The sequence below is a fragment of the Trachurus trachurus genome (assembly GCF_905171665.1).
Source record: "Trachurus trachurus genome assembly, chromosome: 10".
Classification (NCBI taxonomy): Eukaryota; Metazoa; Chordata; class Actinopteri; order Carangiformes; family Carangidae; genus Trachurus; species Trachurus trachurus.
In genome coordinates this window covers 25,433,790-25,446,140 of record NC_139894.1, presented here as the reverse complement: position 1 = coordinate 25,446,140, position 12,351 = coordinate 25,433,790, and the positions used below count along the sequence as shown (strand labels likewise).

The following is a 12,351-nucleotide window of genomic DNA, read 5'->3' as shown; positions in this document are numbered from 1 at the left end:
GACCATTGAACCTAAGATTCCTGGGGTCTGCACTTGAGAGGCAACCTAAAAACAGATAAGCCCTGCTCTTTTGGAATCGTCCCGCCCCCAACTCTAAGAAGTTTGCTCCTCTCCTCTCTGCTCGCCCACCTGCTATTTCAACCCCTCTCTTCAATTCCCCAAGGTCTCCCTTTTTAGCCTCCACTTCTCGTTTCCAAATTCCTTTAACAAAGTGGGAAGGAGCTGCCACTTAAGTCTGACTTGGTGCTGGTGTTTCTGTGCACACCCACGTGCTGACACACAGACACACACACACACACACACACTGGACGCACACCATCCAAACACACGCACATGCACACACACAGGGGGAGCTCACCGATGGTGCAGTGCTCTCCGTTCCAGCCCTGGTGACACTGGCACTTTCCATCCTTGCAGGTTCCGTGTTTGATGCAGAGCGGGTTGCACACGCGCTGGTCGCAGCCTGCGCCAGTCCAGCCCTCCTCACAGCGACACGCCCCACCCATACACACTCCGTGGGTCCCGCAGTCAACTGAACAAACCTCTGAAGAGAGTGAGAAAAAATGTGGGTCACAAACACTTCTGGACACAAAACCTGGTGTTCTTTGCAGGTGTCTAAGTAAACAACATATTTTGGAATATAGTGATTGAAATACCAGACTAACAGTGGTGCAATGTGAATCAAGGCGTCTGAAAACGCTCATTTATATAGCCGGTTTAGTCCGGTTTTAACCTGCAAAATCTGTGTTCTATTTGACTTCATGACACGTGAGAGCGATTATGGCATTTCACCCTGTGCAAAGAAAGTAAAGTCTGTAAGGCAATCACAAACAATCAAATGCACATTACAGTAAATACAGTTCTCCACAAGACACCTCCAATTAGAATCAGCAATTGTAGTTGGGTGACGACAGGGTTTATTTCCTGAGCCTCTATTACAGTCACCGTTTGTGATGCTCAGATGCTGCAGCCAGCGTCGGTGCATGTGGTGAGATGTGACAGTCCCGCTCATGTGCTCGGGACACCCAGTGCGCAGGGGAATGTAGTATGTATAGATGTTTTGATACACGCTTGCTGAGCGATCCCGTTGCGTGGAACAATGTGGTCTTTATTAAAGCTAAGCATTGCTTTTCTCGTTATAAACGCTGCAGCTCTGTTTGTGATCTTGAGATGGGAAGCGTCAAGCTGGCATGGCGGAGGCTGCTGTCTCTCTGACAGTGGTAGCTTTAACGGCTTTATTTTATTGAGATAAAAGACTGTGGAAGTTGAGCATTTTATTATAAAAGGCTTTTAAACATGAACCCAGTGACTTTAACAAGCAATATTCATCTTTTTTTCCTACTCCACCCAGGATGCAGCTGGGAATTATGAATCTCATGCACAGAAATTGACTCTGGGTACCCTAAATCTTCCTCTTGCTCTACCCCCCATACAGACTTTATTACATCTCTGGTTAACTTAAGTGCCAAATATCCAAAACACAAATATTCTTGTCATTGTTGAGTAAAAGAAACTTCAGAAATTGCCATTTCATTATCTCTTCAATACTAAAATCACTTGATTGGCTACCAGGGTAATACAATAGCCTCAAAATGTTAATAATAATAATCTATAAGGCCTGTAATAGTTTGGCTCCCTAGAGTATTTCTGACATGCTCAGTGACCACAGTCCAATTAGACCTTTGGGGTATCATGCAATGTGCTTCTATCTGTATCTATACAGTCCAGATCTGGTGAGGAGGAATTTCATTTGGTCTTTCTCTCTGGAACTTTTCCCCCATCATCTTAAGTTTATGTTAATCTTTTCAGCGAGTGGGTCTGTGTTTGTGGTTTGTTGTATGTGGGCCGTGTGCGGAGGTTTGTTGTGTATTTTTGTGGGTGGTTTTTCATCATATTTCATAGTTTTTTTTGTCTTCTTTTGTTATTTATGACTTAATTTTCTTGTATTTATCTTTTATACATGCCACATGTTGTTGCTGTTATGTAAACCCCATTGTACTGAAATGTGCCTTATAAATAAAAGTGGCTTGCCATGCCCATGTTGGGTTTCCAGCACTACCCTGATAATCACAAAAAGCTGTCATCACCATACTGTCACTGACAGTTTACTGAGAGAGGCAATTTTAAAGTCTTGACAGTAAAAAAAACTTGCCACATTTTATTCCTGCTTGTTCCAATTTGGCTTAGATGATACAACAGTTGCTGCTTCCTGTTTCTGAGCAAGTTTGTGGTTTTGTGGATTCTATCCAGGCCCAGTTTGAGAACCAAAGTAGTCTGAAATAAAATGGTAAACTAATTAGGCATGTGTCCTTTGGGACCACAAAATATGTTTGGACAATAGGCAGTCTGTAGCAGCCCTTTTCTCCTCACCATGACACCCTAAAATCCATTTCTACCCCACACATTTCACCCCTGCAGGGGAACCAGCAGCTGTGAAGTCAAACTCACCCATGGAGCAGTCAGGTCCCATCCAGTTGGGGTCACAGCTGCACAGCCCAGTGTCTGGTATGAAGGCCCCGTGGCCATGGCACTGGTCTGGGCACTGGGCCCTGGGCAGCTCACAGTGGAGCCCTCCCCAGCCTGGCTTACAGTGGCACTCTCCATTCACGCAGATGCCATTGTTGGAACATGTCGGATCCAGGCAATCCACTGCAATAACGCAGATGTACACCAGTGTGCAAAGAAAACACCACAGAGAAAAACAAAATGAGCTAAGAGTAACACAACTGTCAGAAACAAATTAAATACTGTATTATGAATTAGTTTTATAGGGAAAGAGTTGTGACATGGGATACATTTTTTTCATTCTTTGTACACAAAATGATAATGAAATTAAAAGAAAACATTACCAGACATATTACTAAGGCAATTAAAGGACACAATAATGAATAGCTGAGTCTATAATTGGGGCAGAGCAGCAAATGTGTTTCACTCTGAGAGGAGCGAGCCTCACTGACACATTATTCAGTGCGAGCGCTTAGCTGCGTGCGTGAACACATTTGTGCGTATGTGCTAATACATGGGGGAGGATCTGACACTGTCAGTCTGCCAGGTTGACAGGCAGCTCTGAGTCCGAGCAGTGAGTGAAAACCAATTTGACAAATTACCTCCTCCCGGCAAAGCGCCCACCCACCCCTCCTCTGGCCTCTTCTCGTTGCTCTGTCCTGGTCGCCTCATTCTCTCTCTCTCGCTCTCTCTCTCTCTCGCTCTCTCGCCTTGTCCTCTTTGTCTGACACCTCTCTCACACCCCCCTCTCCTCCCCCCCCTCAGGCATGATTGACCCCGTCGCACCTTTTTCGGACACACACATTCATAAAGGCATGCGCTCGCGCAGCACCTCGGCCCTCCATTTCTGTTTGCCTGGCAGAAACGGCAGATCACCGTTATTGATTTTCATGTCGCCGGCACTCCAGGTAAATTGTTTGAGGGACTCTACTGTGATGAATATCAGATTTGAGACCAGAGGAGGAGGGGAAAAAATTGGATGAGAGGGAGATGGAGAGAAAAAAAAGAAGAGCAGGAGAGAAAATGCTGACCTTGTTCTCCAGCTCTGTGTCTTGACATCTTTCTGTCACTCTTCTCCTTTTTTTCCCTTCTCTCTTTCCTCACCCCTGACTCACTGCATGGCTCTCGTGTCTCATCTCTGTCTCTTTCTTCATACATATTCACCTCTCACTGCTTCCCTGACCCCACACCCCCCTCACACACACACACCCCACCCCTCTCTTTTTCTCTCTTGCCGTCTATCTTTCTGACTAGTGAGAATGTGCTGTGCTGATCCCTCTTAACAAGGATCAATAGAAGTGATTTCATCCCTTAATAAAATCTCTGATGTGTTTTGCTGCGGCATCATACTTCATCTGTATATATGGAGGGAACGACACACACTCAGTCAGGGTTAGATTATGTTATGATGTGCTGTCTCCCAGCTTAGATGGGTGTGTGTGTGATGTCCTTGGTGTACTGCAGACATTCAAGTTTCCTTCCAAATAATCACACAGACTTGTTGAAAAGAAAACTGATGCACCAAAAACAAACACACAAACAAAAAAAAACACACCAACCACCCTTGAGGTTCACCACACCATTAACTCTCCTGCTCTCACCCTCTGCACAGTTTTGCCCTTTGTAGCCGATGGAGCACACACAGTTGCCGTCGGTGCAGGTGCCGTGGCCGCTGCAGAGGGGGTAGATGCACTGCGTGACGGGGACGTCGCACTCGGGCCCCTTCCAACCGCTGTAACACACACAGGAGCCCTTGTCGTACTGGCCGTTGCCGCTGCACAGCACCGGGCACGCCGCTGGGAGGGGGGGACGGAGACAAAGAGGAGAGGGAGGGGGATTAAACCATATGCATGAAAAAAAAGAAACAATTAGCAGCACTTTTCAGAATCAGAATCAGATTTATTTGCCAAGTATGTACAGACATACAAGGAATTTGACTCCGGTTTATTTTTTTGAGGTAAACTCAAAGCAATTGGAAACCCATGCCACACACACACACACACACACACACACAAGCAGAGCAACACTTGACTGTGCAGGAGGGTGAATAGAGTGGTTAAGGGGCTGCGGAGTGGCGATGACATGAAGAGTAATTACAGGCAGAGGTAACTAAACTATTCATCAAAGCTGTCTATCCCAGGTGAGCACAGAGCCAGGGAGGCGTTAGCTCGGGGAGCTGCCATTCATCATCAGTCATCTTGTCTCGGCTTCACCTAGGGCCACGCGCCATCTTTACTTCTCTTAATCCTCTCTGCTCGCTGCGTGGAGCTGAAATGTACCTGCTCCTCTGATTAGACGGTGGTAAAAAAAACAACTAGATTTCTTTTCTTTTTTTTTTCCTAAAAGGGAAGGAGCACATCTGTAAGCAGCTAATACCTTTGGAGCAGTCCATGCCATGGAATCCGGGGAAGCAGTGGCACACACCAGAATTACACTCTCCGTTGCCATGGCAATTGCGCGGGCACTCTTGCACTGAATCTGTGAAGAAGATGGAGCAAGACAGGGAGAGAAAGAGAGAGCGGGAGAAGGGGGACGGGGTAAGAAGAGAGTCTGACGGCAGGCATCAAAGCGTTCGATTAAATCATTGGCACCATTCATTCTTTAAGATCCTAAAAACCAAGTCAAGTCGCTCCGAGTCTCACGCAGACATCAAAAGCCAAAGCCCTCCTCCACGATTCCATGTCTATACATAGTCTATAGCTAATCCACCATTTCCCTGCGCACTGTAGCAGAAAAGAGGAGCATTTACTGCAGCATCCTCAAACCTTTCTAGCCCTCTTCTCTTCTTTTGTCTGTTTACTCCTGACGCTGGTTCCGCCAAGGTCATTAATACTGCATCCAGGTGCGGTTGTTTGGCACAACTCGGCAGATTTTAGCAGGAGTGTAGTTTCTGCTCGTATGACTTCGGGGCTCTATCCACCTTTTAGTGCCTCTTAACCCACTTATAAACCTAGAACAGTTTGGTGGGAAGGAACAGGGTCGATGCTAATGGTAAGGAGGAGGCATTTTGGACTTTCATCCATCCCTTCCTCCCTTCCTCACATTCTTTCCAGCATCCATTCTCCCTCGAATCATTAGTCAGCCCATCCACAATGCCTTCCTCTCTAACACTTCCTCCCTCTTTCTCTGCCCATTTCCCCTAAAATCTCAACCCCTCTTACCCTAATACCAGCCCTCTCTTTCACTCCCCTCTTCAGCTCCTCCTCCTCCTCCTGTCCTTTACGCCACTTCACTCCATTCTGGCTTTGCCCCCAACCATTATGTCGTTCCTCCGGCTTCCCCTCTCACTACTCACTCTAATTCTGCCCTTGCCGCCTCTGCCTCTCCTTCTCTCCACCACTCCTGCTGAAAGCTCTACCGCCAGATATTGACATTGAAGGATTCTTTCAATCTGCTTGACTCTCTCTATCCATCCCCCTTGTTCTCACACTTGTGCCTCCAACACAATTGAAAATATTTGGGGCGATGTTCCAGGTCCTAAAAACATCGGGTTTCCAGGGTTGCTGCAGTGTTTTATTTGGATATGTTCTGGTTTTAGATCTGGCACAGTGACTGTAAAGTGGCTGATTTATCCTCTTCACACATGCATTTACACCATGAAAGTGATTCTAAACTCTCTGATATAATAAGCTGTGTTTTGTTTTTGAATGCAGTCTATCCATTTGGCCTACTATGTTTTGGCAAACACAGACTTTGGATCTCGCTAAGTGGTCCTGCCTACTTAACAATGTTGCCGCAGTTGTGTTGCTAGTGGCAACATTGTGCACATGCTGTTGGTGTGTTTTTGCACCCTGTGGATGTGTGAAGCCTTTGTCAAGTTGGGGGGAAAAATCTTTGACATAAATATCACTGTGCAGTTCTTAAAGGAGAACATCTTGGGGAGAACTAATGTGGATGTGAGTCGCATTGTGGGTAAAGCAGGTGGACTGAATAAAAAGAGACAAAAGCTTTTGGTGTGCTGTATTGATTTGAAATGTTGTTGTTTTTCCTTTGTTTCTTTTTTACCTGTGTGTCCAACATTGTGTACAAGGTGTACAACCATAAATCGGTGTCACTAGTGGTCAATTGCTTGGTCTTCAACCCTCGCTTTACCCACACCCACAACTTCTGACTCCGTCTCACCCATGATGTTTGTGCTGAAGGAAACTGTCTCTCTCTCCCGCCCATCGTTGTAGAAGGCCAGGTGCCAGGCACCGGCGTCCAGGTACTGGACAAACACTGCCTCATTGAGGACCACAGTTTGGATGCTCCTCCTCTCCCGCGGAGACTCCACCACGCTCCACTTCTCCTTCCCGTCAAGGCGCTCCATGTAGTCGTACTGCGGGAGAAAGAGTGAGAGAAAGTTGAATGGAAGTGAGAGTGCGAGTATGAAATCTATGATTCATGTATGAAGTGCTGCGTTAGCATATTTCTTCAGACTGTGAAAAATGACCCATGGAGGAGCGTGCAGGAAGATTAAAAAGATGGAGGGAATTGAGTGTGACTGGAAATCGACAGGGAAGCAAAGAATGCAACAGAGGGATCCTTGAGGGCTGTCATTCCCTTTGGGTGTGCGGAAACATTACGGAAAGTGTTTTCACTCCAACACTGCAGCCTAAACGTCATGCTCCCTCACCCGCTCAGGTCAGGCAGTGAAACACTTATCTGGATGCAATTATCCCATTCTACAAATCAAATTTGCTGTTAATTGAGTAGTTTCTAATTAATAAGAAGCAGTAAAAGCTACATTACTGTGAAATTTAATTAAGGGTAAATCTTAGCCTAAATTAGTTTTTTCACACAACTATTATAATGAATCACAAATGAATTTTAAGAAGTCCCATGACACAGGCGCCTTTTTTCAAACATATTCTGAACTGATCAATATGAAGATAGAGGGCTCTTAATGATTAAAATTATAATTCTGTGATTAGCCCTTTGCCCCAAAGATGTGCAATTTAGACTTGCTCATGCCTGCCACAGTCCTACCTGTGCATGTGATGGAGGCAGGCCTTTGCGGATGTACACTCCAAACAGGGCATCCTTGCCCAGAGATATGTTGAACTTGAGGAACTGGGGTTGGCTGAGGTGGAGCAGGGACCTCCAAAACACTCCTGGAGGGACTTCCTGGGTCACGCGCCTCCCGACCTCAATGCTGCCCGTGTCTATACTGCTGTTCCGGCCGGCCCACGGACCTGGAGCGAGGGGAAAAGAAACTGCATAATCTGTGATTATAGGCATCGACTGTCAGAGTCAATAGTTAATCATCACAGTTTACTGGAAATAATCTGCTATAAAATTCATGGCCATTGAATTGTGGAGGACGAGGACCATTAGCTCTGCAAACTGTGCGCCCACGGTTCATGTTGAAATGAGTGTTGTTACATGTGACGGTGGGATGCTAAATGATGCCTTTGTGGCAAATCCTGCAAGACTGCGGACCGTGTTGTCTGGGCTCAAGTGAGAGAGAGCTGATAGAACTGCAGGGCAGACAGGCATGTGCGCAGAGAAACACAGCATCCTGCAATCAGGTCAGTCATCTAACAGCAGAGCGCTGGTCCCAGACAGAAAAAAAGGAATCTGAGAGTGTGTGTGTTTGTGTGTGTGTGTGTGTGTGCAGAATAGCTAAGAAATAAAAGAAACAATGAGAAGAACAACGGCAGCATCTGGCCTAGACGGCTGGGGAACACAATATAACAGTCCTCTCATTAATACAGACACAAAGCAGCAGCCCACATCTACCTTTAGTACATGCTGTGTGTGTGTGTTACACAGTGAGATTGAGCGAGTGAAAAGAAGAATAGATAGAAAACCGCATGGGGGCCTTAAAAGAGAGAAGGGAGGAGGGGAGTTGTGCAGTTGGTGTTTTACCTTTGCTGCTGACTGAGACGATAAACCTAGCTTGACACAACTTGCCAGAGTGGTTAAGCAGCACACACTGATAGCACGGCTAGTGCTGCTTCATGAATTATGGAAATATTTCAGCTGGAGTGAGTGTGTTTGGGTGCTGTTGGACTGGGTTTGGATGTTGCACAGCAGAGATAACATTTAAAGGCCTTTAAGGATGAGGCTGACACTATTTGCCTTTTTTCTTGCTTGCTTTCAACAAATCCAATAATGTTTTAGCCCATCATTCTATATTTTCTGATTATCCTGTCTGTGCCACTGAGCCCCAAGCCAGTCTGTTGCTACTGAAGACATAAATCTTTAAAGCTCGGTAAAAATATGTAGCTCTATTCTAGGAGTAAATAGTGCATTTGTTGGGGACTATTTTCTGCTGTGGATTAAAACACATTTGGCGCATCGTGGATGTTTACAGCACTGGGAGGGTACACAGTGTGTGTGTTTGGCTGACTATACATTTAAGTTTTAAGTGACAATCAGGCTCCGTGGCACTGAGAAATAAACCAGATCGGGCTTTTGCTGCACACAGACAATATCAAATGATCTCAATATGGTGTGTGTGTGTGCGCGCGTGTGCATGTATGTGTGCTGTAGTTTATACCTCTGCCTCCAGAGGGCAGCGTGGCCACATCACTGTTGACAGGCAAGCCGGCTCCCAGTCCGTTGTTTAACACGGGGCCGTCGGACGGCTTCAGCTGCCATGTCAAACCCAGCAAGTTGATCGCTGCACACAAAAAGCACAGAGACACAGAAAGAGTGTGAGAGGACATAGGCACGACTTGAATAGTGGACTGACTGCAGATCAGGGGTAAAAAAAACAAAACAAAAAAAAACAAGCCCTCACACACTTGAAAGCTCATCAAGCCAAAGAAATACAGGAGGCCAACCCTTTACGCCTGATCTGTCATTTATACAGCAACTAGTGCAGCTTTTATAGAGCGGCTGCTTTTACACTTTACACTTGTCTCATCAGTCAAACACACTGTTAACAAAGTGGCAGGGAACCTACAGCTCAAAAATGGAGACACGTATTACAAAACAGACAATTAAAAACCATAAAGAAAAGAAATCTCTCCCTTTCTTTACCTCAACTTCTCACAGCCTTCTTTCAACCTGACAGCACCTCCCGCTTTTATTTGGAAGCCTTTACACCACCTCACAGAGAACAAGTGACAGATTGCTCTCTGAAGAGATCGCTCTATGACTTTCTCCTCTCGTCTTTTGTCCTCTGTTGTGTTATTGTGTGCCGGTGGTATAAGACTGCTCGAGTGTGTTCGTTCCACTCTCGCGTTGTCAGCTCTTTACTCTTGCTGTGTCTCTTCCCTCCTAAGGCTGCTGCCAAATCTCTCCACCTCCCATAAAAATGTAAAAAAAAAAAAAAAAAAAAAAAAAAACAGAGACAAGGAACTGAACATGTAGGAAATCAGTTCACAGAAAAAATAAGTATTTTTCTTGACAATTTGCAAATGATTGTTTTAATCTGTCAAAAGCTTTGGAGCAACCTCCTGAGTAGAAAAACTGATGGTGCGCTGTTTGTGTGAATATTTAAAAAGACTGTTGTAGAAAAGGTAAAACGCACCTGCATTATTGCATGTAAACATGAGTACCGGTACAGTGATGTGAGCTCTGAGAATACACATGCATTATGTAGGGGTTATTGCATTGCCTCTCAGCGGCGGCCTTATCCCCACCACATGAGCCTATAACACCTGCATCTGAGGCCTGGGAATCAATTTCCTTCTCATCAAATTCTATCTCCACTTGGCCGGGGTTTGTGCACACGGGGATGAGTGTAAAAGTTGCAGGAGAAGGGGGATGCAGCTTTAGGATTTGCTGCTGGGGCAGACTCATTCTCACCCATCTCTCTCTCGCTTTCGCTCTCTCAGTTTCTTTGTTTCTTCCTTTTTATGCCCCCCCCCCCCCCCCCACATCAACACCACCACCACCACCACCACCGCTGGTCAAAGGAAAGCGCTGACACCTCGGCTCCTGCCCGGCCTCCACTGTCAGCTCTTTTTTATTTTTCATCGGTGGGGGGAGGAGGTGTGGGGGGTGTAGAGAACAAGCAAGAGGGAGCGCAAAGGAAAGTGAAAAGAGAGACTATAGTGCCCCCCCCCCCCTCTCCCTCCCCTGTATATCCACCTCTTGCCCTCTCCTCTCTCATCGCACTGACCTTCATCCCTCTCCCTCTTTTTTCTTTTAATTCCCCCTCTTTTCTTGCTATCTCTGCCTGTCCTTCCTTGCAGATAACGCAGACATGCATCCGTGCGCACACACGCAGGCGCACGCACACGCCAAAGATGGTATCACGGGGTGCAGTCGATGGAAAGATTACCTATTGAATCAGCCGGAGACAGTAAGCAATCGTGGGTCTATTGTGACGGCGCTCCCAATCTAGGTCATCCCCAAGAACACATCAGACAGCCCTATAGTTGGCTTGTTGTGTTTGTCTGTTCATGGAGTGTGTGCGTGCGTGCGTGCGTGTCAGTCGGGGTCGTGCACATGTGTGGTTTTCCCGAAAGGCTTTTTTTTTTCTCTTTCCTCTGATGTTTATTTATTAATTTTCTTTCTGAGGGTGGCTGTGAAAAGTTGACCAATAGATGGCACTCTTACTCCTCGGCGACAGGAGCACAAAGGCCAACGTTTGTCAACAGGTTTCCTTGCAGCAAGATAGAGCGCGGCAGAGACCGGGGAGAGGGGGAGAAAAATGACAGAGACAAAGAGAGACACTTGTTATCATTTTCTCTACAAGCACCATCCCTCATATTAACAACACTTCTAACTTTGTTAGGGTGTAATTTTAACCAAAATGAAACTTCTGAAATTGATGTATTTTGCTTTGAGTTGCCATAATTTTAAGCATTTTCTTTTCGGATCATAATTGCTATAATTGCTGTTTTCGAGCTGCATTGGAAAGCTTTACTAAATGCCATGCCAATGAAGCCTATCTGAATTGAATTCGACTGACAGACAAGGGGAGAACAAGAGATAGTCTTTCTCGGGTTGTGTTTTCCTGTTTAATCTGTCTTCTCACTCATGTTCATTTTAACATACACACACGCGCACACGCATCCGAAAATACAAATGTACACACGCAGGGAAAGATCACAGAGAAGCAGGTTTAACAAGCAAACGAGATGGATTAAAAATAGATCAGTTGCTTCATGAGGTTTTTATGTAATCTTGATGCATAATTCAGAGAGGCAAAGTGCTTGCCAGTATCATCTGCAAAAGACAGCATCTGAAACAGCAGTGATACACGTGATCCTGTGACAAAAAAGAAAGAAGAAAAAAAAAAAACAGCAAGGACGGACTGATGGACAGAGGGACAAGGGAGATGAAAAGGAGGAGGTGGCAGCCAGGCTCAGAGAGAGGGCAACGGCCAGGAGCTCTAGGAGAAATCGTGCCGAACCTTGGCAGAGAAGCGGTGAGTAGAGGAACAGAGAGAATACTGGAGGACAGCGAGAACTGAGAGAATATTAAAGAACATAAAAAAAAATCCTTGGAGGATAAAAAAAATAAAAAAAGAAGAGCAGGAAAACAGGTTACAGATGATGTTGCAGGGAAGAGAGGACGAGATGAAAAAAGGCCTCCGCGGATGAATTGAGGAAGGGAGGGAGATGGTAAGTGGAGAGGAAAGATTTAAGGGATGAGTGGCCCTGTATTCATTGACTGGTTGGGTAAGAAAAGATGGTTGTGATTCATCCACTGACAGTAAGTGGTTCACAACGCAGGCAATCGGACAGAAATACAATGCACGTGTGTGTGTGTTTTGAGAAATATTTATACATCTCAGAGTTAAAGGGTGTAAATGGATTTCTGCATGAAAGGAAAAAAGCGCGAGGCAGAGCGAGAGAAAGGTGACTTTGTGGCAGTGTGTGCACTGAGTATCCCCTGACTGGAAAATATTGTATCATCATCATTCTGTTCTCTGGAACATGTTCCAACTGTTCAACCCCCTCT

At 45.7% G+C, this 12,351-nt stretch overlaps 1 protein-coding gene across 3 annotated transcripts in view; it reads right to left on the bottom strand.

The window, feature by feature from the left end:
- The window catches only part of tenm2a (teneurin transmembrane protein 2a), a 51,644-nt gene that overhangs the window by 25,599 nt on the left and 13,694 nt on the right, over positions 1-12,351 (bottom strand). The window contains exons 3-9 of one of the 3 annotated variants that reach the window (XM_083980832.1): positions 8,990-9,112; positions 7,474-7,700; positions 6,628-6,823; positions 4,882-4,983; positions 4,107-4,301; positions 2,449-2,649; positions 359-544 (exon numbers count right to left, since the gene is read on the bottom strand). In XM_083980832.1, the coding sequence (XP_083836958.1) occupies positions 359-544; positions 2,449-2,649; positions 4,107-4,301; positions 4,882-4,983; positions 6,628-6,823; positions 7,474-7,700; positions 8,990-9,112 (1,230 nt within the window). The remainder of the gene's footprint in view (positions 1-358; positions 545-2,448; positions 2,650-4,106; positions 4,302-4,881; positions 4,984-6,627; positions 6,824-7,473; positions 7,701-8,989; positions 9,113-12,351) is intronic. The other 2 variants (XM_083980833.1, XM_083980834.1) reach the window with 2 other exon arrangements.